Source organism: Paramisgurnus dabryanus, chromosome 2 (assembly GCF_030506205.2).
Source record: "Paramisgurnus dabryanus chromosome 2, PD_genome_1.1, whole genome shotgun sequence".
Lineage (NCBI taxonomy): Eukaryota > Metazoa > Chordata > Actinopteri > Cypriniformes > Cobitidae > Paramisgurnus > Paramisgurnus dabryanus.
The window spans coordinates 27,336,599-27,360,499 of record NC_133338.1 but is presented as its reverse complement, the minus strand read 5'-3'; the positions used below and the strand labels follow the sequence as shown (position 1 = coordinate 27,360,499).

General features: G+C 39.0%; 1 protein-coding gene across 3 annotated transcripts in view; it reads left to right on the top strand.

The window, feature by feature from the left end:
- The window catches only part of dennd2b (DENN domain containing 2B), a 58,393-nt gene that overhangs the window by 12,689 nt on the left and 21,803 nt on the right, over positions 1–23,901 (top strand). For 2 of the 3 annotated variants that reach the window (XM_065267720.2, XM_065267719.2), the window contains exons 2-8: positions 7,439–7,534; positions 10,267–11,514; positions 14,274–14,428; positions 19,637–19,776; positions 19,981–20,196; positions 22,925–23,021; positions 23,131–23,175. In XM_065267720.2, the coding sequence (XP_065123792.1) occupies positions 7,461–7,534; positions 10,267–11,514; positions 14,274–14,428; positions 19,637–19,776; positions 19,981–20,196; positions 22,925–23,021; positions 23,131–23,175 (1,975 nt within the window). In that variant the 5' untranslated portion in view covers positions 7,439–7,460. The remainder of the gene's footprint in view (positions 1–7,438; positions 7,535–10,266; positions 11,515–14,273; positions 14,429–19,636; positions 19,777–19,980; positions 20,197–22,924; positions 23,022–23,130; positions 23,176–23,901) is intronic. The other variant, XM_065267721.2, reaches the window with a different exon arrangement.

Below are 23,901 nucleotides of genomic sequence, written 5' to 3'. Positions count from 1 at the left end.
TGTAAATATGAAGTAGTTTTGGATAGATGCGATTAGTTGGAGCTGTTCAAGGAAATCTTTTAGAAATCATTGACATATCGGGTGGAGCTTGGATAGTGTATGACAACCTTTCAAATGTTGGTGTATAGCGTGCACACCAAACTGTTTACACCAGTGGCCAGTGTATGTTTTCAATTGTTTTCAATGGAAGCGCATGCACATTTCCAAAAAGCCAGCAGTTGGTGGGTTTGGTCTGCGCTTGAGCCCTGGCACTCAGCATTTTTTCCGCGTGTAGCGCTGATAGTTGACATTTTTTTAATTTTGGGTGAAACGCTCAGCACGTCAATATTGTTTTTCACTCGGCCGTCCAATCACAGTGGAGGAGGGGTGGGACATATATCACAATAACCAACCAGCGTTTAACGACTGATAAACAAAACAAAAGTATTATAGCAACGAAAGAGCTCAGCTGAAAAAGCTGGTAAGCGCCTACAGTCGGTGTCCGCCTGGTGTGCAGGGTTTATCAGTCGATGAACAATATACCAGTTGGTTGTTGTGAAATTTGTCCAACCCCTCCACCACTGTGATTGGACGGCCAAATGGGAAGTGACATTTACGAGCTGAGCGTTTCATGTTGGTGCTCAGCTAGTACAAAACCCGCCATTGGAAACAATTAAACGCATACACCGGCCACCGGCGTAAACGTTTTGGTGTGGATGCTACCTCACTCAGTGAAACTTGGCTGGGGAGATATCTTGGAAGCTTTATTTTACAGTAGCTTGTCCTACTGATAATATATATACATGCATTGTAAATAGCTTTGCATAAAATAGTCTGCCAAATGCATTAATGTAAATGTAAGCTTGTTGTATTCCCACTGAAGGGAGTGGGACAATCCTCATTGTCAGAATCTATTACACACACCATAATGAGAAAATCCTAGATGATTTCAGGGCTTTCATTGCATTTCTTCCCGGTTTAATCACATAGCATTTATTGATTTTTAATAACTCTTGAACCTCTTCTTACATTTAGTTCAGCATGAATTATTGAGGGTTTTCTTTATTTGGCATTTTCTCAGAGAAATGGGTGCAGCCCTTGCTCTTCCTGTTGTAGATCAATATCTGAGTGAAAGAGTTGATTGTGCCATACTGCCCTGGAATCACTGTGGATATGAGAGGGTCGCATGGCCACTGACCACATTAAATGTGGAAATTTGTGTAATGAATAATAAAGATGAATCTTTAATAATGCCCTTGAGTAGAAGAGCTTAAACGAATATGATTGCCATTTTCCATGTGAAAGCAATAAACGGTAAAGGTAAATTATACCCAAGTCATGAGTTTGTGGATTCAGTAATTACATTTTAATGTTTTTATGATACATTGTTGGAAGTCATCCATGCAAAGCTCACTGTTGTGGAACAGCGTCTTAAACAAGCAGGTTGTCAATCACATTTAGGAAATCTAAATGTCCTTCCAATTGATATAGGCAGGTTATACTAGTTTACTGTACATTTGTAAGTCACAACTTGTTCTTAATATGAAGCAAGTCGCATGATATTTGGGCAGGGTGATATTGCGATATTTCGCTTTTCCTATTGCGGTATGCGAATTGCTGGATGACTTCACTAGATGATGTCAGTACCTCTGTTTCAGAGGAATTAACTTTGCATTTTTTCCAATTTGTGGGAAATAGTTGCATGATGGTATTAATATACCTCTTGTCGAGGGACCTAATCATGGTATTAAAACCGTGTTTGAAACCATATTAATTGGTACCATCAGGCATCAGTAGTGAACTGTGACTTTTGTAAGCCCAAGACCCCCTCCAGACCACAGTCCATGTACCAAAACCATTCAGTGTGTCATGTTAGAGATAATGTACAGGCAGCTGGTTGTTATCGCAGAGACAAGCCCTGACAGTGGGTCAGTCTTGTATAACACTGAAGGGGCTTACGTAAGGAATAATTTTTGACGGGCAGTTGAATTTTTTGAAAATAATGCACCCCAATGTGTAGGGATGCACCGATACGGGTATCGGCCTCCATACCACATTTTCTAAAGTACTCGTACTCGTTAAAAGTCCCCCGATACCAGGGATCGATACCACGGTCTGAGAAATGTCTATGTTTGAGCGGCGTGTAAGGGGTTAATGCCTCTTGTGTTGTCCAAAGAGGCAGAGTTTACAACAAACTGGAAAACTAGTCCCTTGTTTTTTGGTTAAATTATATGACTAAAGCTGTTACCTGTAAATTAAAATGTTTTTTATAAAGTACTCGATATCGGTTTTGGCAAGTACTGAAATGCAAGTACTCTTACTCGTATTCCAAAAAAGTGGTATCGGTGCATCCCTACCAATGTGGTAATGCGGCATGACATGAAGCGCAGGGTGTGCATTATTTTCGAATAATTCAAAGGATCGGAGTCAGTTATTCTGTTTATACTCGTTTACAACATAAAATTGTTCATGTTGCCCTGTTGTTTATTTTAAGACATTTGACAGGTTAGGTATGCATTTTACGGAAAATTTCTCAACCAATCAGAATAAAGAAAAAGCATTCAACAGCCCCGTGGTATAGTTCATGTCATGATAACAACAGGCTGTCTGCCCTGCACATTATCCTGCAAATTACATGGCAATTTACCTTATAAGTAAGGTAAGGCAAATTAGTAGTGATAGACCGATATATCGGCCGGCCGATATATCGGGCCAATTTTTGCTAGTTTTATGTGTATCGGCATCAGCTGATACGTGGCTGCTGTGTTGACAGAGTGCTGGAAGCCGCAAGCGATCGCAGGTCATGTGACTAAAAACAACCAACCGTTCCATGACAAAATTGAAAGCTCGGCCTAATAGCTGATCATAGCTGGACAAAGCGGGTTTTTATTTCTCATCTCTATTTATTTTTGTAGTAGTAAAACGCTAGAAATCAATATCCTTTGCTGATAGTTCCTTGTCATTGTGGAGAGTGCAGTTCATGGTTCCATAGCACCCTCACCTGTTTGTTACTATTTGTAGCTTTTTTTAAGGTCAATAAATGTTACTTTTTTAAATTGAGACTTGTTACATTTGGCATCGTCGTGTCATTTTTATGATATAAATTGAGTGAGCAAAAGCAGTATCGGCTTCAAATATCGGCTCAAGAAATTGGCAGCCTGTAATGGTCATCAGCTAAAGCTGATGAAACAAAAATCGGTATCGGTACAAAAAAATCCATATCGGTCGATCCCTACTCCTTAGACCCGAGCTTTGGTTTGTTTGTTTTTCAGATGTCTTCCAGCTATTTGCGGTTAGGAAGAACCAATAAATATAATAAATATTTTTTTTTTACATGAAGCAGTGTAATTGTCCACATTTGTGTACAACAGGTTCCAGTTACACAGAATTAAGTATTATGGTGCAAACAACAAAAAATGTGATGTCCATGTTTGTGGACACACCAGGTCTTAGGAAGTTAAATATTGATTTGAAATATTTTATTAGCTATTTTTTAACAAATGCAGACCTTCAAAGACGTTCAATTTAAAAAATTTTTTTATCATTTGTTAATATAATGTCATATATGGTATTAAAAGACATGGTGAAGTGTTCTGAAATGGTGTTCCTTTCAAAAGAAGTTCAATGTTGCAATGTTGATGCTCAAGCGATATATTGTGCAACCCTATTTTTAACCGTAGCTTTGGTTTATAGATTCGGTCATGGTCAATGTGCCCCTAGTCTTGATGATAGTGATGAGGCTAATACATTTCCATGTTCATGTTTCGTGTTCAGTGGACTTTATTTTTACAGCTGTTCACCTTTCAACAGCTCTGGCTAAAAAAGTTCAGAGCATGCCGTGGCTCTCATTTCATAGAAAAAAGAAAATATTTACGTTTTATGCAGTCTTGTTTAGCCACAGTTTTATCTTTTTTTTTGCAGCTAAATTTTTTTCCCTAATGATAACAACAATAACTTGGACATTTTCAGCTGTAAATATTTAATTAATTATTGCATACAAACTCTTTTGTTTGCTCTTACCGAAAACAAAGCATTATCAGACGGAAATAGATCAATAACTAGAACAAGCAAACACATTCATCTCCGTTCGCTGTAAGTAAAAGTGGTAGTTTAGAGCTGTTGTGTGTCCTTTACAGCGAAAGACAACATGAATAATTCATTATGAGCTAAAATAGACCATAAGTTTAGAAGATAAGAACTGTAAGAAGGCCCTGGAGTTAGATTGAAAATGAAGATGCATGTTCTTTGCAGTCTTTTGAAACAGGAAATGGCTGACAGAAGGAATGCTGTCTCTTTCCTCATCCGTCTCTGTTGGGCTTTCAGCTCTTCTGCTGGTTGGCTGAGTACTGCATACAACAACTTCCTGTAAACAAGCCCCCAGTGCACCCAGCTACACCCAGCCCTTCTCTGTCCTTAAAATCGATGTGCTTATCAACTCACAACAAAATGAGTGAGCGGCGCATTCCAAGATGGGAGGTTTTCCTTCTGAATTTGGATAACACATTTTTAATACTTGTGCTGCCTGATGAGGGAGGAAGTTGCAAGTGCTTTGCACATGGTTTTGTAGTTATGAAGCGTGGCTGATTAAGGTGTTGAAGCTAGTGTGGTGGTGTGAAGAGCTTGTGTTTGCGGTTAAGAGACCACCTCTGAGATCATCGTCATATTATGAGATTTGGACTATAAAGAGTAAAGTTTAGTTAAGACTTATAGTTAAACTGTGGATAATTTAAGAGAGTTGCTGTGAAAAAATAGTGATTTATTACTCATCAAAGATTTTTAAGCCTTGTTAAGGCTTTAGACCGACAAAATGAAAGCAGTCCTCTCTTTCTCAACAACCAACCTGAGCACCGTTGTGCTCAAAACTCTCAAACCACAACTCCCTGACCAAGCTTGTAAAACTAATATCTGCCATTAAACAGGGGCTTTTTAGTCCTCAGGTGCAAACAGTCATGGGAAAAAGCAATCACTATTTAATGAACCAAGACTAGCTTAGCCGTGTTAATCTTGGCTGTTCTATTTAAACAGACATTAATACAAACACACCCTCCAAACATTGCTTCTTAGACTAGAGACATTTGGCATGGCTCTCTGATTCTACAAACAGATTTTTCAAAACCTCTGCTACATTGAAAGGCTTTGTAAACCTGCTCTGTAATGTACGGTCTTGGTGCTGCTGTTCTTTCGATTTAAGGATTGTAAAAACCTATTTTACAATAATGTTAAAGGAACAGTATGTAGGATTGTGGCCAAAACTGGTATTGCAATCACAAAACGTGTGGCTAAAACTGGTACTGCAATCACACAGCTGGTGGCCAATATACCAAACGACAACATAAACATCAGTTGAGGGCTGCAACTCCACTTTTTAAATGACAATATCCTGGCCGGACCGCTGTTGTGAGTGATATAAGTATTTGAAATGAAAATTATTTCTTAATGTCTAGTGACATTTCAGGGCTATTTAATGATTAATTGATATAAATTTCTTACATACTGTTCCTTTAATAACGAAATATTATTATTGTAGGATTATAGTAGGATTAAGGATTTGACTAAACAATTTGTCATGCACAGATTGTCCTGATAGCTCCCATCGTGTGTCTTTTTAAGGAGCGATGCACTTTTACATTGTCTTTTTCTAAGCAGTCAGATGTAGGATTTTCAGCCGGAGAATAAGAAAGCAGATCCAATAGATTAACATGGTATTACTACAGTAAAATAGATATTTGGGGTTGCGGATGTTCGCAGCCAATAATGATTTTCTGTACCTGATTGTGATATTATTCATTATTTTATTAATTATATTTTATTCATCAATGTATTTAAATGTTTTATAGCTTTATGTGAGCGGAGAGGCTTGAAAAAGGAGGGAGAGGATTGTGCTGACTGAACAGGTGCCAGTGCTGCTGGGTGGGAGTTATTAAAAAAAAAAACTTTTTTGTGTATGATTTTACTTATGTCACAGTTTATGTGAAAATAAACTGTGAGACCACCGATATATTCATGGTCAGTGAGTATTGGCTGGTTGGGATTGTAGTTTCCAACAACTCTGGCACAAGCAACCCACTACTTAAATGGACAAAAAAATCAACCATCACAACTATAACAAACACATAGCAACACACGAAAACTTGAAACTTCTAAATTCTGGCCAGAGTAACAACTTGGCAAACACAATGTTATATTGGGATCTAGAATATACAAAACAGGCATTGTGGCAGGGACTTGCATTGGGTTTACCTACATTTTCTTCTGAAAATGAATGTCATCTGTTTCAAGCTGGCATGTATTTTCTTTCTTTAAATGGGAACTGGAATACGTTATTCCTCATTAGTCTTACTTTATGTATATCCCTGTAGCTACTGTAAGATTTACTGTCTGGATCTATTCAGCAAACCCACTCTCTTGAAACATGCTGGGTCTGTCTTGGTTTCTGTCAGAGATTCAGTCATAAATGTGTTATTTGCTAAACTGGAATGATACGGCTGTTTTTTGTGCAGAGATCAAAGTCCATATTTATTGTGATTTGCTCAGGGAAACCTGCTTTCCTCGACTGGGTATATGACAATAAACGCTTTGAATCATAAAAGGATAGTTCACCCAAACATGAAAACTCTGTTATCACTAAGTCACTAATTGTTACAAACCTGTATAAAAAAATTGTTCTTTGATGATCACGAAGGAAGATATTTTGGGGAATATGATCAGAGGCCCCATTGACTTCCATAGTATTCTTTTTTTCTACTATGGAAGTCAATGGAGCCTCTGATCGGTTTGGTTACAAACATGACATGTATGGCGTGCCACCATACCACTAGGTGATCAAAAGATCACATGACATACTACACCAGTAATAATGATAATAATAATTTAATTTAAAATAAAAACTAATAAACCAAAAAGAAAATGTATAAAAAATATGAAGTCATATGAAATATACAAAATACAAAGGTCTTATTTAAAATATACAATTCAAGAAAAGGAGAATTAAATAATATCTGCAAGCAATATATGCCACTAGGGAAACCAAAACATTTTAAAGAATCTTTAAAGAATTTAATTAAAGAAAACGGTCAAAATATCAAAATCTTAATTTAATCCTCTGAGGGTTTTTGTTCGAGCACCCATTTGCGGTTGATGTGCGTGCACTGAAAAAAATGATTCATTCAATTTACTAAATTTTTTTAAGGTAAGTTGGTTGCAATCAATTTATTTAAGCTACATTTAAACAAAAGTTTTTTGTTTTGTTTTGCCTTTCTATTTTTTTTGTTTAAATGTAGCTTAAATAAATTGATTGCAACCACTTACCTTAAAAAAATTGGGTAAATTGAATGAATCATTTTTTTCAGTATGCTTTTTTGCATCTACATTACTGTACCTTGTCTTGTTTAGTGTTATACATTTGCATTAATATCAATATTAATACACTTTTTAACAAAGAAACATTTTTTTTTATCAGGCGAGGGAGCTGTTAGAAGGAGATGACTGCCAACAAGAGCTCCAAAGCTACACAGAGAACAGGAGGGTCTAAAGGCCCTCAGGAAAACGTTGACAGGTGAGAGCCATGACACTGTGTCTGTGTTTTTTGTTTGTGCTTTTTCAGTCAAATATTGTGATTGTTTATAGTTACATAGAATGCATTTACCACTGTAAGTTGCTTTGTAGCGCTTGCGAAATAAAGGTAAATGAAAGTACAAAACAACACTTATCATTCTGTAATGCAGTGCTTAACAGCAAGAATGAACAAGTTTAAGTCTTGCATTTTACTCTGTTTGCTCTTAAAGGGTCTATAAATGAAAAAAAAAAGGAATTATTTTAGTAGTCTGAACAATTTTGTTTAAAGAGTAGCCTGTATTTTGTATCCTATTCATTTTTTTATGCAGGAGTTTGACAGCTTTGCTCCATTGTGTTTCTTTTGAATGATGGTTCAAAACAATCTGAATCAGTGGTTTTCAAACGGTGCCTGGAGGCCTCAAATAATCTTTGTTCTATTTGTGGCCAGGTTTCATTCTGTGAAGTTTTCCGGTAAGTATCTGATAGTTATTGGATAAGGAACAAGTGAAGCAAAACATTCCTCCAAGAGTGAGAGGAGCTGCTTTCGGAATTACCTACCGTATGCACACTCTCTGATGTCAGAGATATTTACAAAAGGAAACTGTGATTTGTGTGAATAAGAAAATGATGGCATAGTGGCTGCTAGACACTTACGAGCATTTCTTCCTAGACATGGACATTCACAGGCAATGCTGAGAAAGCAGATTTATGTCAGAAGGGGTTATGGTAGGTAGGCCTAACACTAAGATTTAGCTTTTTATAGCAAAGATAATGGCTAAGAAAATAACTCAATCACAGATGAAATATTCACATTTTTGTGGAGGAGGAACCCACTGACTCTGGGCTTGATATGTTGCTTTTTGATGTGTGTTCCTGGATCCTCATAGCTTTACCATCCTGGCACAGCTTTCAAACAGGAAATGGCCTGTGGTTGACATTGCTCTCAAGGCCCAGGAAGATCCAGACTCACACTGGCTTCCACTTGGTCCATGTGTGGCCAGACCAGCTGGCTTCCCCGGAGCTGAGCTTGTTTTTTCTGGCCCTGTCCTGGCTCTTAGAGAACCTCCTTAGACCACAGACACAGACTCATAGTGGACTCAGTGAAAGAAATCTGAAGCTAATGTCTTACTTGTGTCAAGAATGCTAATACTGCAGTTATAGAAACAATCATTTATGCCTTGTGGACAGGTGGTTTAGATATTTTTAGACATGCAATGTTGTTTCATTACATATAAATGTTTATATGGGAAATGTGCAGACTGTGCTATGAGGAAAAATCTGCTTAACACTGAATATATTAGACAGACCCAAGCATGACATTTTTCAGTGTTTAATTTAATGATAAGGCCTTCGGGTTTCTTTTAGGAGGACAAAATGTACTCGGTTTAATTACGTTAGTTTTGTCCTTGTCTGTACACCATTTTGTGACATTGTGACTGATCAGTCATGATGGAAGAGTTGCTACACTTATGGAAACCAGAATGCAATTTACAGTATTGTGGTTAACCTAACATTAGAGATTTCCAACAGAATGTGGATAAGTAAAATGTTATAATTGCAGAGCTAATGTTTGTTTAATGTAAACATTTGCATTTAGGCATGCAGTAGATAATTAAGAGATATCTCATTTTTATTTATTAAAAAACAAAATATTAACTTGAAGGGTTAAAATTAATTTGCATTTCAGTTTGTAGATGTAGAGCATAGTTAAATAACAGATATCAACAGTGGTGACCTTTCAAGTACAAAGTAAAGATTGTCTAAGTACAGACAACCAGTGTGATGTGTCTGTAACGTGATGATATGTTTTGTGAATGTATCACACAAGGAGGTTGATTGTACAATCATTCCAAAGCCAGATCTGCAAGGCTTTAGATGGCGTGGCGTTTCTCTACCCTTTTTTTAGGGCGTTATGATGAGGTTTTAAGTTGATCTGTCCCAACCTGCACCATGGATCATTCTCTTGGCCTCCTCCCAGCTTGCATTTGTTATTCTAACCACTGCTGTGACATCAGATCTGCCTGCCTCAGTTTCACTGAGGTGTGGGCCAAGATGACTTGTAGTTCCTGGAAGCTCATAAGCAGCGTTAGATTTTGAGGTGGATGAGAAAGTGTTTGTACGTCTGAAGAGACTGAAATGAGGTCAGCAGAGTCTTTAATCTTATTGCTCAGCATGAGCAGCGGCTGTTTGCAGAGTGAACAATGGGCCTGGGAATGATGAGGAGACAGAAGTTGACATATAGACAAAGAGAAACTGTTGCTACATACAGCTAAGAAAAAAATTACGCTTAAGGTTGATGATTGAGTAGGTAAGTTCTTTTATTCTTAATTCATTACTTATAATAGTTTCACATGCTTTTGATTGGGAGGTCTATGTAAATGTTCCCCAGACTGTACTGTATCTCGACTATGCTTCTGTGCTTACGTTGGCTTGATGTTAGGGGATTTAGCGCTTCCAAAATTATGTCGGATTGTTATTTTATCCAACATCAAACGTAACCTAACTAACGTTACTTTTATGGAGAATCCATCTTTTTTAGTTCTCATACTTGGATTCACATTGCATGTCATGTTGCTCTTAGATGTCCTGATACATTTTTAACAACCAGCCTGTCTTAGCATCTGCTTGTTTAGTTTAAGAAAGAAGTATTTATTTCTCAGGGGAATACTATGGTGTGCCAAGCATACATTTTGGATAGTTTTCATCACCCTCTGCTGGTTGCTCTTGTTTCAGGTGTCAATCTGTGTCTCCACCTCCGATTCTTTCTACTGCAGAAGAGCCAAGATCCTCTCACCTCAGTGGCAGTGAGGACGCAAGTCAAAGGTTGGCAAAAGCTGACTCTAAACTCTGGAGCCAAAGGAACTGGAGCTGTAAGACTGCCAGTCTGAGAAGTGGTTCCTCACTCTCCACTGACTTTGAATGTCAAAGCAGACTCACCAAATCTAGAAGCATTGGTTGTCTGGACAAGAGGCTCATAATCCATAAACCATCAAGGGCTGATAACCAGGAGCAGAAGGAGAACCAGCCACAGCACGACCCCCCTGTGGGGGATGGACTGAATACTGGACCAATTAGCTGGAGTACCCTCTCCATAGGACCCGCCACCAACCTTGGGCACAAGCGCACATTTTCACTCAGCCGTACTGGGACCTCCACATCATCTGTTGCCATACGCAAAAAGATCTTGGAATGGGAGGGTCGGAAAGCGGCTCTGCCTAGAATGAGCCTATGCTTGGAGAAGAGGCCTGGAGGCGGGAGTGAGGGTTGCCCAAGCCTGCTGTCTTCACCCTGCAGCGAGAAGACCTTTGACTTCAAAGGTGTGAGAAGAATGAGCACAGCATTTTCAGAGTGTTCCTACCCGGAAACTGAGGAGGATGAGCATGTATCCGATAGAGAAGCTCCTGTAAGATTCCAAAAGAGGCCTTCAAAGGCCGAGTCCTCTGGGATTTTTCTGCGCTCGCTTTCTGCACGCAAGGAGACCTCAGCTGTGCTCAGTAGGATACAAAAGATTGAACAAGTCTTAAAGGAAAGTCCCTCTCCATCACCACCAAAGTATCTTAGCAATTGTTACGGTCTTGACAAGTCCAGACAGAAGTCTTTCACTATTGGTGGGACTGAAGACTTAGACAGCACTTGTGGCAGCAAGCGGAGCAGCATCTGCTCCGTGGCCACTGAGCCTGAAACCTCTCCAGGCTCTGACAGACTTTCTAAGTTCAGGCAGAGGTTCAGCATCAGCTCTACGAGGTCTGAGAGCCCAGAGCTACCCTCTGCACAGGACTCTTCTGGACCCACAGTGAACCCTTTGCCCAAACCCAAACGAACATTCGAGTATGACGCCAACCGAAACCACAAGGGCTCGTTGCCCAGCAATGGACTACCTCCCACCATTGAATCTCCACCTCCACTTCCTTCAACCCCAGCACCTGCGATCATGAGAAATTCCAAGACGGATGAAATCTTGCCTAAGAGGACTCAAGATAGGTGAGAAACATGATCCTTTTCATATTATATGATTGACACGGCTGTCAATGTAGTCATATTTAGTCACTTATTTTATTCAAAGTAATTTATAACATTTAAATACAGTGTTTCTGGGGTACTGCTTTTCTCAAGTATACAGTGGTGAAAACCCACTTTGCTTTTTTAAGGGATTGCAGGACTTTAATGGTGCTTTTCCATTGCATAGAACCCCACGGTTTAGCTCATGTCAGGTCAAGTCAGCTCACATCACTTTGGCTTGGTTAGCCTATCCATCGAGTTTAGTAACACTTCGGAGTGGGAGGGATTGTAGGCGTGTCGTTTTATTTGCACTGCCTACTGCTGTGGCATCATACAAGTAAGAGCATTGTTGGAATGCTATACATTCCCATACATTCATTTATTTCTCAGTCTGCCACAAAATTTTAATTCACCACCACAAATAGATGTTTGCACATTGCGTTTATCACTACCTCTGTCTCACATGACAGTTTTTGTACAAACACCTGTGGCGTCAGGCGACGTGCTCCGCCGAGCCTCATTTAAGCTGCATTTAATCATATATGCGGACGTGCGCGTCGCAAATGTACCACCACAAACTGCAAGTCTGGATAAAACTGGTATGGTGTTCCTGATTCTCAACATGTGGATGTTTTTCATCGCTGAAAAGGAGTTTGGAAACTTACAGCAAAGCACAGATGACAACAGGTTTACTTGAGACAGCGCTAGCATGAAGGTAAAGCTAAATTTTTACATTATAGCGATGAAGAGGGTAGTGACGATTCTCTCAGACTAATCAGTGATCTACAGTGTTTTCGTGTTACGTTTTGGTATCAGCTCAGGACGCTTGGAACCCCGACCGAGATGGTACTAAAAAAGTATTGGGTACTACGTACTGTACCCAGTGGAAAAGCCCCCAAAAGTAAGCGGACCAGACCCAAACCGTGGGGTACTACAGTATGCAATGGAAAAGCGCCGTAAATTAATCTTCAAAGTTTTTTTTACCTAAGAATAAACATTCTTTCATTACTTTTACACCTTCAATTTGGCTCCATGCCTTGTATCACATTTTTCATAGTAGACAAAAGTTTTTCAGAAAGTTGACAAATCTATTTTCAATATACATACAAAGATACTGTAGAGATACTGTATGAGAAGCATGAAGGGGAGCATATTCAGTGATTACTGATTAGAGTTGTACAGGTTAAAATGAAAATGAGTGTTTGGACACTATATCACGTCATCAATGATGTGACACTTTTGATCTGTGTTGTCCGTTATTGTAGTGCATACTCCCCTTCTTTTCGTTTATTGAGCTCCCTTAAATAAATGGATGGCTAAAGTGATAGATTTGTGTTACAGAGAGCGAAAAACATCTGTGGCAAACTAACTGAGAGGCATTGAATTTGTGTACTTGCTCTCAGTCAGTTCCCCCACGAACAAGAGCTCATTTATTTTTCTTGGATAGTGAAGTATATAAAACTTGTCTGAGGAATGTTGAAAAGGATAATGACCACAGGCCAAGCATTTGTTTTGTTGATGTAGCACTGGACTTTGAATTATTGGCTTTTGTGTCTGACTACATATTCTCACACAGTCAATTGGCCTCTACGGTTTCACAGACTCTTATGTTACAAATCAAGTAAGCAAAATGAAATTTCCTGTCAGGCATTTGATTGCAAGCAGGGATCAAGATGGAGATGCTTGTTTTCTCTGGGTTTTATAAACTTACCATATTAGGTAAATTTGTCGTCTTCATATCCAAAGCCTGTGTAGTGTGAACTGTTACATTATTACGCTCTATTGTTGTTATTTTTTGACGTCTATGTGTAGCAAAGTGTCATTTTTCTTTTTCCCTTCACATCGAAAAGAATTTAAACTGACACTGCGGAAAAGCCTGCGGGCTCTGATGAAACAAAGGGCAATGTTTCATCAATATTTAATATTTCAGATTTAGTTCCATGTCTGAAAATAGTATCAGCTATAGCTCTATCTCTATCATGAAACACTTTCTTGGACCATTTTTAGAAACCCCAACCTCAAAACAGTCTTACTGACTGTATCAATTTGTCACAGTGAGCTGGAACAATAGAGAAAATGAAATGTTTTGGAAGTTCAAAGAGTTTTGAAACATTGCTTCATCTTCTCTCATTAAGTTGATATAGGACTACTTCATCCTGCTGCTGCTTTGGTTTTTCACGAGGGCTCTCATTATGTTTATAGCTCGTATATATACCTGAGTTGTTGGAATGATCTTTGGCACATGGATTGTTTAGGCCCGTTACTGGGTATGGAGAACTGCCAGGTTCTCATGATAGAGAACCTCATGGGCAGGAACGTTAACTGCTGTGCATCTGAGCTCATGTTTAACATTCCTGCGGCTGGTGCAAAGTCGACTGTTTGGAGTCTGTATGCAGACAATGAAGTTGTGTCATGTCAAAGCATTAATTTAAAGTTCTAACCTTTTAGCAAACTTAGTAGACGTGCTTTAAGGCAGTATCTACTATACTTGTTTGACCATACAAACAAGACTTAACGATCCATAAGATAAAGGTTGTCTTTTGTCTACTCTCTTAATTGCTATTTTCTTAAAAAACTGTTGAGTTATTGGAAGTGTTAAAGGTCTGTATATGTGAAAGACGCTTTCATCTTTTCAGGTGGTCTAGCCTGATTGTCATCATCCAAATAAAAAGTTGTTTGCCTTAACTTTTTCGGCAACTGATCCAAAGCTGTGGTTTTTCCTTATCTCTGTCTGTTTCCAGGGAATCTTGTGAGTCAGAGGATGCTCTCAGCCTGCCGTCCTCTTACCCATCATCACCAACAGAGAACGGCACAGCATCCACAGAGAACCACAGTCGGCCCAGCTCAAAGAGCACACTCGAGGAGAACGCCTATGAGGACATAGTGGGTAAGAATGGTTGGTGACAGTTTTTATTTGTTTCTATTTGATTGTAGCCAAAAGCTAATAATGCACAAAAAACTAATACTTTGTATCAGATAGCATTGCCACATTTATTTTAAAGATCCTGTTCTTTCTGTGTTTTTAAAACTTTGATTGTGTTTACAGTGCGCAATATAACACGTGTTCATGTTTCACGTGTAAAAAACGCTGTATTTTTCAACTGTCCTCAAAACGGCCTGATGGCTACCTTGTTCTATGAAGCCCCTATGAAGTAGTTTGTTTAGTGTGTTGTGATTCGATAGCAGCTTAGCTTGCCATTAGTTTAGCTGGCGACCGACGTATTCCTGTGGGCGAAGTTTAGTGAAAAAACTGTTCTACTGATGACATTAAAGCAGGAAGTAGAGGCCTGTAGTCCAAACCGCTCGTTCGCTGTAGGCTTTAAAATGCGAATTCTGTTAAAGAAAATATATCGCCTAGCAGTGAACTTAGAGCTTTATCATTTTACAGCCCCTATGAAGAAGTTTGTTTAGGGTGTTGTGATTCGATAGCAGCTTAGCTTGCCATTAGCTTAGCTGGCGACTGCTGTATTCCTGTGGGGGGGAGTTTAGTCAAAAAACTGTTCTACTGATGACATTAAAGCAGGAAGTAGAGGCCTGTAGTCCAAACCACTCGTTCGCTGTAGGCTTTAAAAGGCAAATTCTTTTAAAGAAAATATATCACCTAGCAGTGAACTTTGAGCTTTATCATTTTACAGGTATTATTTATGCTATTATAGCAACATTACACACTAACTAGGGTTTAAAAAAGGGGATCAGAAAGAACGTGACCTTTAAATATAAACGGGGCGGTTTTCCGGACAGGGCTTATCCTAGTCCCAGACTAAAAAACGCATGTTTGAGCTGCCTTAATTTAAAAACATATATCTTAACATGTATCAGTACCAATTTTTGTCTCAAGTAATGTTTTATGCAAGTTATGTTTGTAAAACTACTTAAATGTCCTATTATAACTAAAGCCTAGTCCTGGATTAACTGAAAAACTGTCTGGGAAACTGCCCTTATATTAATCATTCATGCTCTTATGTTTTTATACACTGTAAAAAAATACAGCATTTTATTCAAATCAACATTATTTGTCAAGTTAAAGTAACATAAAAACATAAGTTAAGCCATTTTAATTTGCTATGTCAATTTATCTAAATTATCTTATCTAAAACTTAAAATAGTAGATTGAATTGACTTGCAAAACCAAGTTATTTTAACTTTATGCTGCATTTTTTTTACAGTGAATTGTAAATTGTATAATATTATGTTAACATAACTTAATATTACACAACCTCTTACTCTTTCTGCCTGAATTTGGCATATCCAATGTTAAGTATACAGAATATTTTTGCACTGGTCGTGTTTACATGGGAAAAGATTTGTGACCCTGCCTTTGGAATACAGGCTAAAGTCCCATAATCTAATTTTGAGAATAAATAATTTTTAACTTTGACGTGACCTTATATGTCAAAGATATCAAGTTTAGATTTTCATAGAATGTTCTTTTATATCATGTAGGATAATTTTATGTAGAAAACAGTAAATCACTAAAAATGACTTCAGCTGGGATTTCACAGGCAGGGTTACATTTTATGTGCATTTTTCTCTGCCTAAACTTACACTAAATTTATTGGATTGTTACACCTGAAGCTCTAGACAGACATTGCTCTGCTCAGACGTCCCGGTGCAAGAGTTTATGTCGCCCGCTGTTTTCACGAGCACTGGCTTAATTCACTTTTAGTCTACTGAAGGTGATGAAGTACTGGCATGTGGTACTGGCTAATTTTATGTGCTAAATTCCTTCCTGGTAGGAAACAGCCCGTGTTCACAAATGCTCAGACCCTGAGGGGCTTGACATTGTTATAGTGTTCTTAGGTCATGCACTGTGTCCACACTGTAAATCTCCGCGACTTGCTGTTGCGGATGAGGCAAAGGCATCAGATGCTGTAAAGAAGCCTGACTGAATTACTGCTTGTATAAGGTTCTTTGCAGGTTAACTTCGTAGCAGCTATAATATCGATATATCTTCTCTACATCTAAGATATGCAAACTCATGCCAGAGAGCTTTTGCTGAGTGTTGTTTTAGAGACGACGATGACCGGTGGGTTCAAGCGGTGCACGAGCCTGTAGCGGTTTGGAAGCGGGTGACTCTCAGCCTTTCACTCGACAAAGACTCCATTGTTTCTAAGAACACCTCGGGTGTGGGATCAAGCATTTTTACGAATGCTGATTAGTTCCAGAGAAATATATGGGCCCCTGTGTGCCATCAGCAGTGCTTGGGACTGATGTAGCAGGATCTGAGAGAGGCATGTAAGAGCCTCCAGAATAACCACGCTTTGGTTAGAAAACCAGATGATCTGTTTCCTCTGGCTGTTTTGGAAATGACGGATAAGTCAAAGTATCAGTCGAAACCTCTTTGTTATGGAAATTCTTAAAGAAAAAGTAAAGAGAGAAGACATTGTTTATTATGGCATGTATGAAACCATATCTTAGGTTCATTCTTGGGGCTTCGCATTAAATTTTGGCACAGTGCCAGTCTCGACTGGTGGCATTTATGACATATCCCCCGTATGCATTGCACATTCATTTAGCGATAATGGATCGGCCAAATATATCCAGATGGTAGGGTCATAATGCGTTTATCATGAGATAAATCATTTGTAGGAAAACCTATTCATGTCACGATGATATACAAGGTCTAAAAGCAGCCATTTCCTTTCTCCATAGACTCTTACAATTAGATTGTTGTGTGTCCATCTTATATTTGCGTTTTACGGATTTTCTACCCGCCTTTACACATCACAAACCCATTTTGTTTGAGGAACATTCCACACGACTGCATGCTGCTTTTGGGAAGATTGCAAACTGGCCATAAAATAGTTGTGTCTGCTGTATCGCTTTTATTGGAAATGCGATAGTCACATAACGTACCGCTCACTTTGTCCTTTTCCCTTTGTAAAAAAAATCCTATTGTGTAAACAGCATGTGTGTGTGCCCACTCTCCGCATTTTGTGTGTTTTGTGGAGCCCCTGTAAGTACAGGAGCTGATTAGTAACCTCCTGTATGTGACTGGTTAGAGAGGCATACCATTTCTTCAGCATGCTGTCATTTTATTGCTTTCCTTGGGAGACTTACAGAGCATTCTGGGTAATTTCTGGCCTGTCATTGTGATGCTCAGCCTTAATGGCACCAGGGCAGATCACAGCAGTGCACCTCATAAGGTCAGATAATTATTCTCTTGTGTTGTGGTTAACCGTTTGTGTTTTTTCAAAGGAGCGGCAGTCATTATTATGATCATCAAGCTTACTTAGCAGCATTTTTTGACTATGCTGTCATGCGTTTTTGATGTGTCAATATATGTACACATAACAAAAGTGTTGCACAATACGGATTTTGTGCAAGAGGCGACATGATGAAATAATTGTTTTCTCTTTTATAGCACCTGTTGTATATCTATGGAAGTTAAAGCAAGACAGAGAAATCAACTTGATTTTATGCTAATATGTTTTTTGTAAACAAAAACAAGAAGAAAACAAAAAGTAGGGATGGTTTGTGTGAGATATGTGTTGCTCTTAGGTTATCATTTATACTGGCAGCATTTATTTGTTTCACAACTAATTTTTTTTATTTTGGTAAATGAAAAGAATACTTGAATTTAATGATATATCTGATAAAAAATTAGCTATTTTGCACACAGGTGGTTACTAAATAGTTTTGTGATGCTCACTTACACACAATTGTAGTCAAACATAGTATGACGTAATGATTTAAACCCATTCCTTACATTTATATAGCGTTTTTTTCAGTACTCAAAGCGCTTTACATATGAACGGAGGAATCTCCTCAACCACCACCAACGTGCAGCATCCACCTGGATGATGCGACGGCAGCCATATTGCGCAAGAAAAGGCCCACCACACACCAGCTTATTAGTGGAGAGGAGACAGAGTGATATAGCCAATTAGCATGAGGGGATGATTATTAGGCCAATTGGCAGGTTTGGCCAGTATGCCGGGGCACACCCCTACTCTTTTTCGAAGGACATCCTGGCATTTAATGACCACAGAGAGTCAGGACCTCGGTTTAACGTCTCATCCAAATGCATTTATGTTAAACATATTAATCATTGTATTAAATTTTAGCATTAACTGCCTAGTCTGACGTAATAAGTATTTGGGGCGGCACAGGGGCTCAGTGGGAAGCACTGTTGCCTCACAGCAAGAAGGTCCCAGGTTCGAGCCCTGTCTAGGTCAGGTGGCCTTTCTGTCTGCATGTTCTGCCTGTGTCAGTGTAGGTTAACTTTGGGTACTCCGGTTTCCTCCCACATGCCAAAAACATGCAAGTTAGGTAATTTGAAGATACCAAATGTCCCTCCCCGACTATGTATGGATTAACTTGTGTGGATCAAATTGTGTATGGATTACCAGTTCTCGGCATGAATATATCCATAGATTCCATAGAAGTATTTAGATCATGCTCAAGAAATGTTTACATTTTTTTTTTAAATGCATTTTTTGATTCAAGGCCCATCAATTTCCTGGTAATTGCTCTTATAAGGAAAAATATCATTTTATTGATATCCTCAGTTCTGCAGAGATCCATTATTCGAAGTAAATCAAAAATAAATCACAAACACAGGTTAGATGCGCCTGGTACTATGGTGATCCAGCACAATACTAAATGTAATATATTCAACAGGATGATAAATGTGATTTCAGATGCTTTGGCTTTCTGGTTAGTCTTCAGCAGTTTCTAATGCATGTAACAGTACTGAGGACTCATCTTGACTCCGTTTTGAACTGTCTGCATATTCTTATCTTGACTCATCACTGGCCCTTATGTCTGGAGACAGATTGCTGTCCAAAGGCTCACGTCCAACAGAAACTGTTTTTGGAGACCATACACTTAAGTTTCAAGCAGGCCAGCGGTAAACCTCCGTGAATAATCCTCTCGAAGGACTCAATAGCTGCCCCATCGGGTGCCTCCAGCTCCTTCTCATTATCATCTTTCACCCCCTTCCATGCCCTTGGCCCACCCTTTCCCTATCAGTGTGTCTCTGTCTCCCACTCACTCCTTAAGAAGACATGTTACCCTGCTACCTTTTAAGTCTGCTCCCATGCAGCTGGTGTTTGGTTTTAGTCTGAGTCGTGCTTTTTCTTCCCTGATCTTCTGCGAACAGAGAAAGAGAATCCATACGAGGATGTAGATCCAGTGAGGAGATGTCTGGCTCGAAATTCTCGCCTGTTACCCGAGAGGTCTAGGGACTCGCTCAACAGGATGTGGACCTCCCAGGACAGGAAGTCTATTACGCCTCCCCAGGTAGTTCTTTTAGCCCTGCAAGATAGCAGGGATAGCAGCTGCTTTTTAAAATGACATATTCATATTTATGTATCAGTCACCATATTGCTATGGAAAGACTTTGCTTCACATTGAACTGTGTGTACAAACATTGAAATTATTGGCATGTCTGCACCTTGCACATGTGCGAAACAAATCATCTCTTATCAACTTTCCTCTCACCAGCTGCCTTCTAAACCGAGCAGTCAGTCTCTGCGGTTGGCAGGTCCTGCGGACAGGAAGAATCAACGTCCATCCCGCCTGTGTAAGAGGCACAGCCATGATGACATGCTGCTGCTGCCCCAGCTGGGCATGCCTTCTTCCCCCTGTGGCCTATTAGATGACAGCCTAAGAACTACCACTGATACCTTGGCCTCCCACAGGCAAAAGCGAGTCCCCAAGGTATGCTGGAACAGAACAGAGCTGAATGACTATATAGTAGTTGAGCACTGTTGTTTAAAGAATATTTGTGTTAATGTCTTTTATTCTCTTTAATGTTCATTATCATATATTATGGATTCACTATCAAAAATCATATTATTTGCATTTGAAGCTGCATTTGTAGTGTCTTCTCTGCACACAAATTTACATTTTCTCCTCTTAAGAACAATATGAAATTTTTTTATTATATATTGTGATGAAAAAAAATTGCTAACGTTAAAGAAGTAGTTACTCGAACATTTTAAAGGGATAGTTCACCCAAAAATGAAAATTCTGTCATAGTTTACTCTCTCATGTTGTTCTACATCTGTATGTTTTTATTTTATTTTGATGAACACAAAAGAAGATATTTTGATAAATGATGGTAAGCACACAACTGCTGTAACCATTGACTTTCATAGCAGGAAAACAAATATTATGGAAGTATTTTGATAAATGATGAAGCAGATCGTTTTGATAAATGATGGAAGCACACAGTTGATTCCATCGTATTTGTTTTTCCTACTATGGAAGTCAAAGATGTGTGCTTACCATCATTTATCAAAATATCTTCATACAGGTTTAGAACAACATGAGGATGAGAAAATCATGACAGAATTTTCATTTTTGGGTGAACTATCCCTTTAATTATGTCAAATAAAGTAGAAATGGCAAATAACTAACTTTCAACTGTTTTTCATGTAATTAAAATGAATGGGGACTGTTTAGCTCCAAAATGTCAATGTCAAAATCACCTTCTAAATGTAATAAATGTATTCCAATTAACCTATGTGCTATAGTCTTCTGACGCCACATAATAACTTTGTATGACAAACAGATTAACATTTTAGTCAGTCTTCACTGAAACTCTGGTCTATTAAAAAATTTTTTTGTTAATAATTTAATAAAAAATAACGCAATGAAAATAATTTATTGCTTTGATGTTGCAAAATATCGAGGATGAGAAATTTTAATCTAATACCAAAATGTCATACGTTAATGATGACAGAATATTCATTTTCGTGTACTGTTCCTTTAAGAGTTCACAGCTGGCTCTTGGAAACTAAGGTAGCGTGCACACCAGTGGCGGCTCTTGATTGCTTATTCAAAATAAGTGTTCGGAGTGTCAGGTGAACATGTGCATCACATGTGTTGTCAAAGTGCCTGCTGCATACGCGTCAAAACCTTTTATGATAAAAGAGATGCTCATGTCACAAATGCACGCTAGACACTCCCTTAACAGTAAACTCTAATTACGCATGAGATTATGCGAGTATCTGGCAAACGCAAGCATCTGTTTTATCATAAACCCTTTAGACGCATCTGCAGCAGGCACTTATTTTGACAAAACACGTGATTCACAAAGGATCACTCGACGCGGAGAACACATATTTTGAAATTACGACCCACACACATGACGGGTTAGATATATGTTGTGACAAACTTCGCATCGAGCTCCCTCGAAAAATGAACTCATCAGCTGCCACTGGTGCACACCAAAGCTTTTACGCTGGCGGTGTAGGTGTACCGGAAGCGCAGCGTTTAAAAAAAAAAAGCCAACAGCTGGCAGTTTTTTCTGCACTGAAAGCCAGCGCTCGCCGTTTTTTCCACACTCAACGCTGAGGGGTTGTGTACACCAAAACTTTTACGCCCGCGGCCGGCGCATGTTTTCAATTGTTTCCAATGGAAGCTCGGCGTTTTTCAAATAAGCCAGCAGCTAGCGGTTTTCTTCCGTGCTGAAAACCGGCGCACAGGGTTTTCTCCGCGCTCAGCGCTGAGCACCGAGAGTTGAAAAATTTTCAACTTTGGATGAAAAGCTTCGCTCATCAATGTCAGTTCTCACAAGGCCGTCCAATCACAGTGGAGGAGGGGCGGGACAAGTATCACAGCATCCACCATCTCACTGCTGACGTATCAGAGCTACCAAAGCGCTTAGCTGAAGAAAGCTGGCACTCAGCTGAATAACAGCTGGCATTCGGCATTGTCCAGGCGTTTCAGCCGCGTTTAAAAGTTTTGGTGTACACAACCCCTGAGAGAAAATATTCAACTTCGGATGAAAAGCTTAGCTTGTCAATGTCAGCTCTCACACTGCCATCCAATCACAGTGGAGAAGGGGTGGGACAAATATTACAACAACCAACCAGCGAATCGGACAATGACTGATAAACAAAGCAGAATACTCACAGATACCTTGAATCCATAGAGCTCTCAGCTGAAGAAAGCTGGCAGTTTGCTGAAATAAAGCTGTCTGCCCGGCGTTTTTAGCCACGTATAAAAGCTTTGGTGTGCACCCCCCTAAGTGTAGCATAAAGCCTTCCAGTTGCTTCTTCTTTGCTCTTAAGAGTTTTTGTTGTGAAAACTCCTATCACACACCAATTTAATGCCAATAGCTGTTATGTCTACTTGCTGCAGGGTTTAAAGGGTAGCAGCGTAGAATGGTAGAATCCATTTTTCAGGTTAACAGAACAGCCCTCAACGACTGAGAGATTTAGTTTAACGTGTTTTCCCCTTTCCATCCATTTCACAAGTTGCAGTAGAGTGGTCCCAATGGCTTTAAAGAGCTATATAGCTCACTGATAGCTAAAATCAATACCTTTTCCATCTGGACACGGCAGACTTTTAAAATGTGCAATTTGAAAATGTCCAGTCCAGGTTAAACCTTCAAGCCATTATTGTTGTCACTTATTTGATCTTTATCTTTTTCCAACAGGTGGTGCAAAGAATAAACTCTATCTACTGTACAAAAAGAGGCAAGAAGAGGCTAAAGAAGCTTTCACTTTCAAATATAGAAACCGCATCTCTAAGAGGTAACAGCTTTTACTGTACCACCATCTGCTGTTAGTGCCCAGATTTTTGGTTCAACCATTTAAGTCAGTTGGACCTTTGACATCAAACAAACTTCTTTTCTGTTTGCAGATGACAACAGTGAGAGTGAAAGCGACTCTGATGACAGGTTCAAAGGTGAGGGATCAGTACATATGGCTGAGTAACAGTCTTTGGGGGCAGTGTGTCTGACAGAGTTGAGTGCTGTCCTCTGAGCAAACAGGCACACATGACCTATGATTTGTTACGAGTAACTGTTGAGTCTAAGCAGTAGATAAGAATGAGCTGCGCACAATATTCTTATTGCCAGGCTGCAGATATTAATGTTTTAAATGTACATCATATCATGCATATTTAATTTACATGAATGCATTGTACAGTGTACAGTGTATTTAGACTACTAATTGAGGAGTTCAGATGCAAAACCATCTTAAATGCGTCTGACATGTTTTCTTGTAAATGAGCATTATTAAGATTTTTTTATACATTTAGTTTCTGTGATTTCACTTTAATGGCAGTAAAAAGGTTACTAGTCAGTAATTGAAATGCATTATTTTCACAAATATTACTTTCGTAATTTCATTGTTATTTAACAAATTTTTCTGTCTTTCGCTGCAGAACCCTCTAAGTGCATGTAAGCTTTTCTGGCAAAACCTCCACTTCTTTGGACAAGAGATAGTAGTAAACAGTTGCAAAATCACTAAATATGCACCTAGAAACATTGCAAATGATGAAATTCAGAATGTGAAAATGAAGAAACTGAACCACACTTTAGGGTGCGCTGTGATCCATGTGACTGCCAAACAGTATATGGTTTGCATTCAGGTCCAAGTGCTCACAAATGACCTAAGTTTGAATGTGATT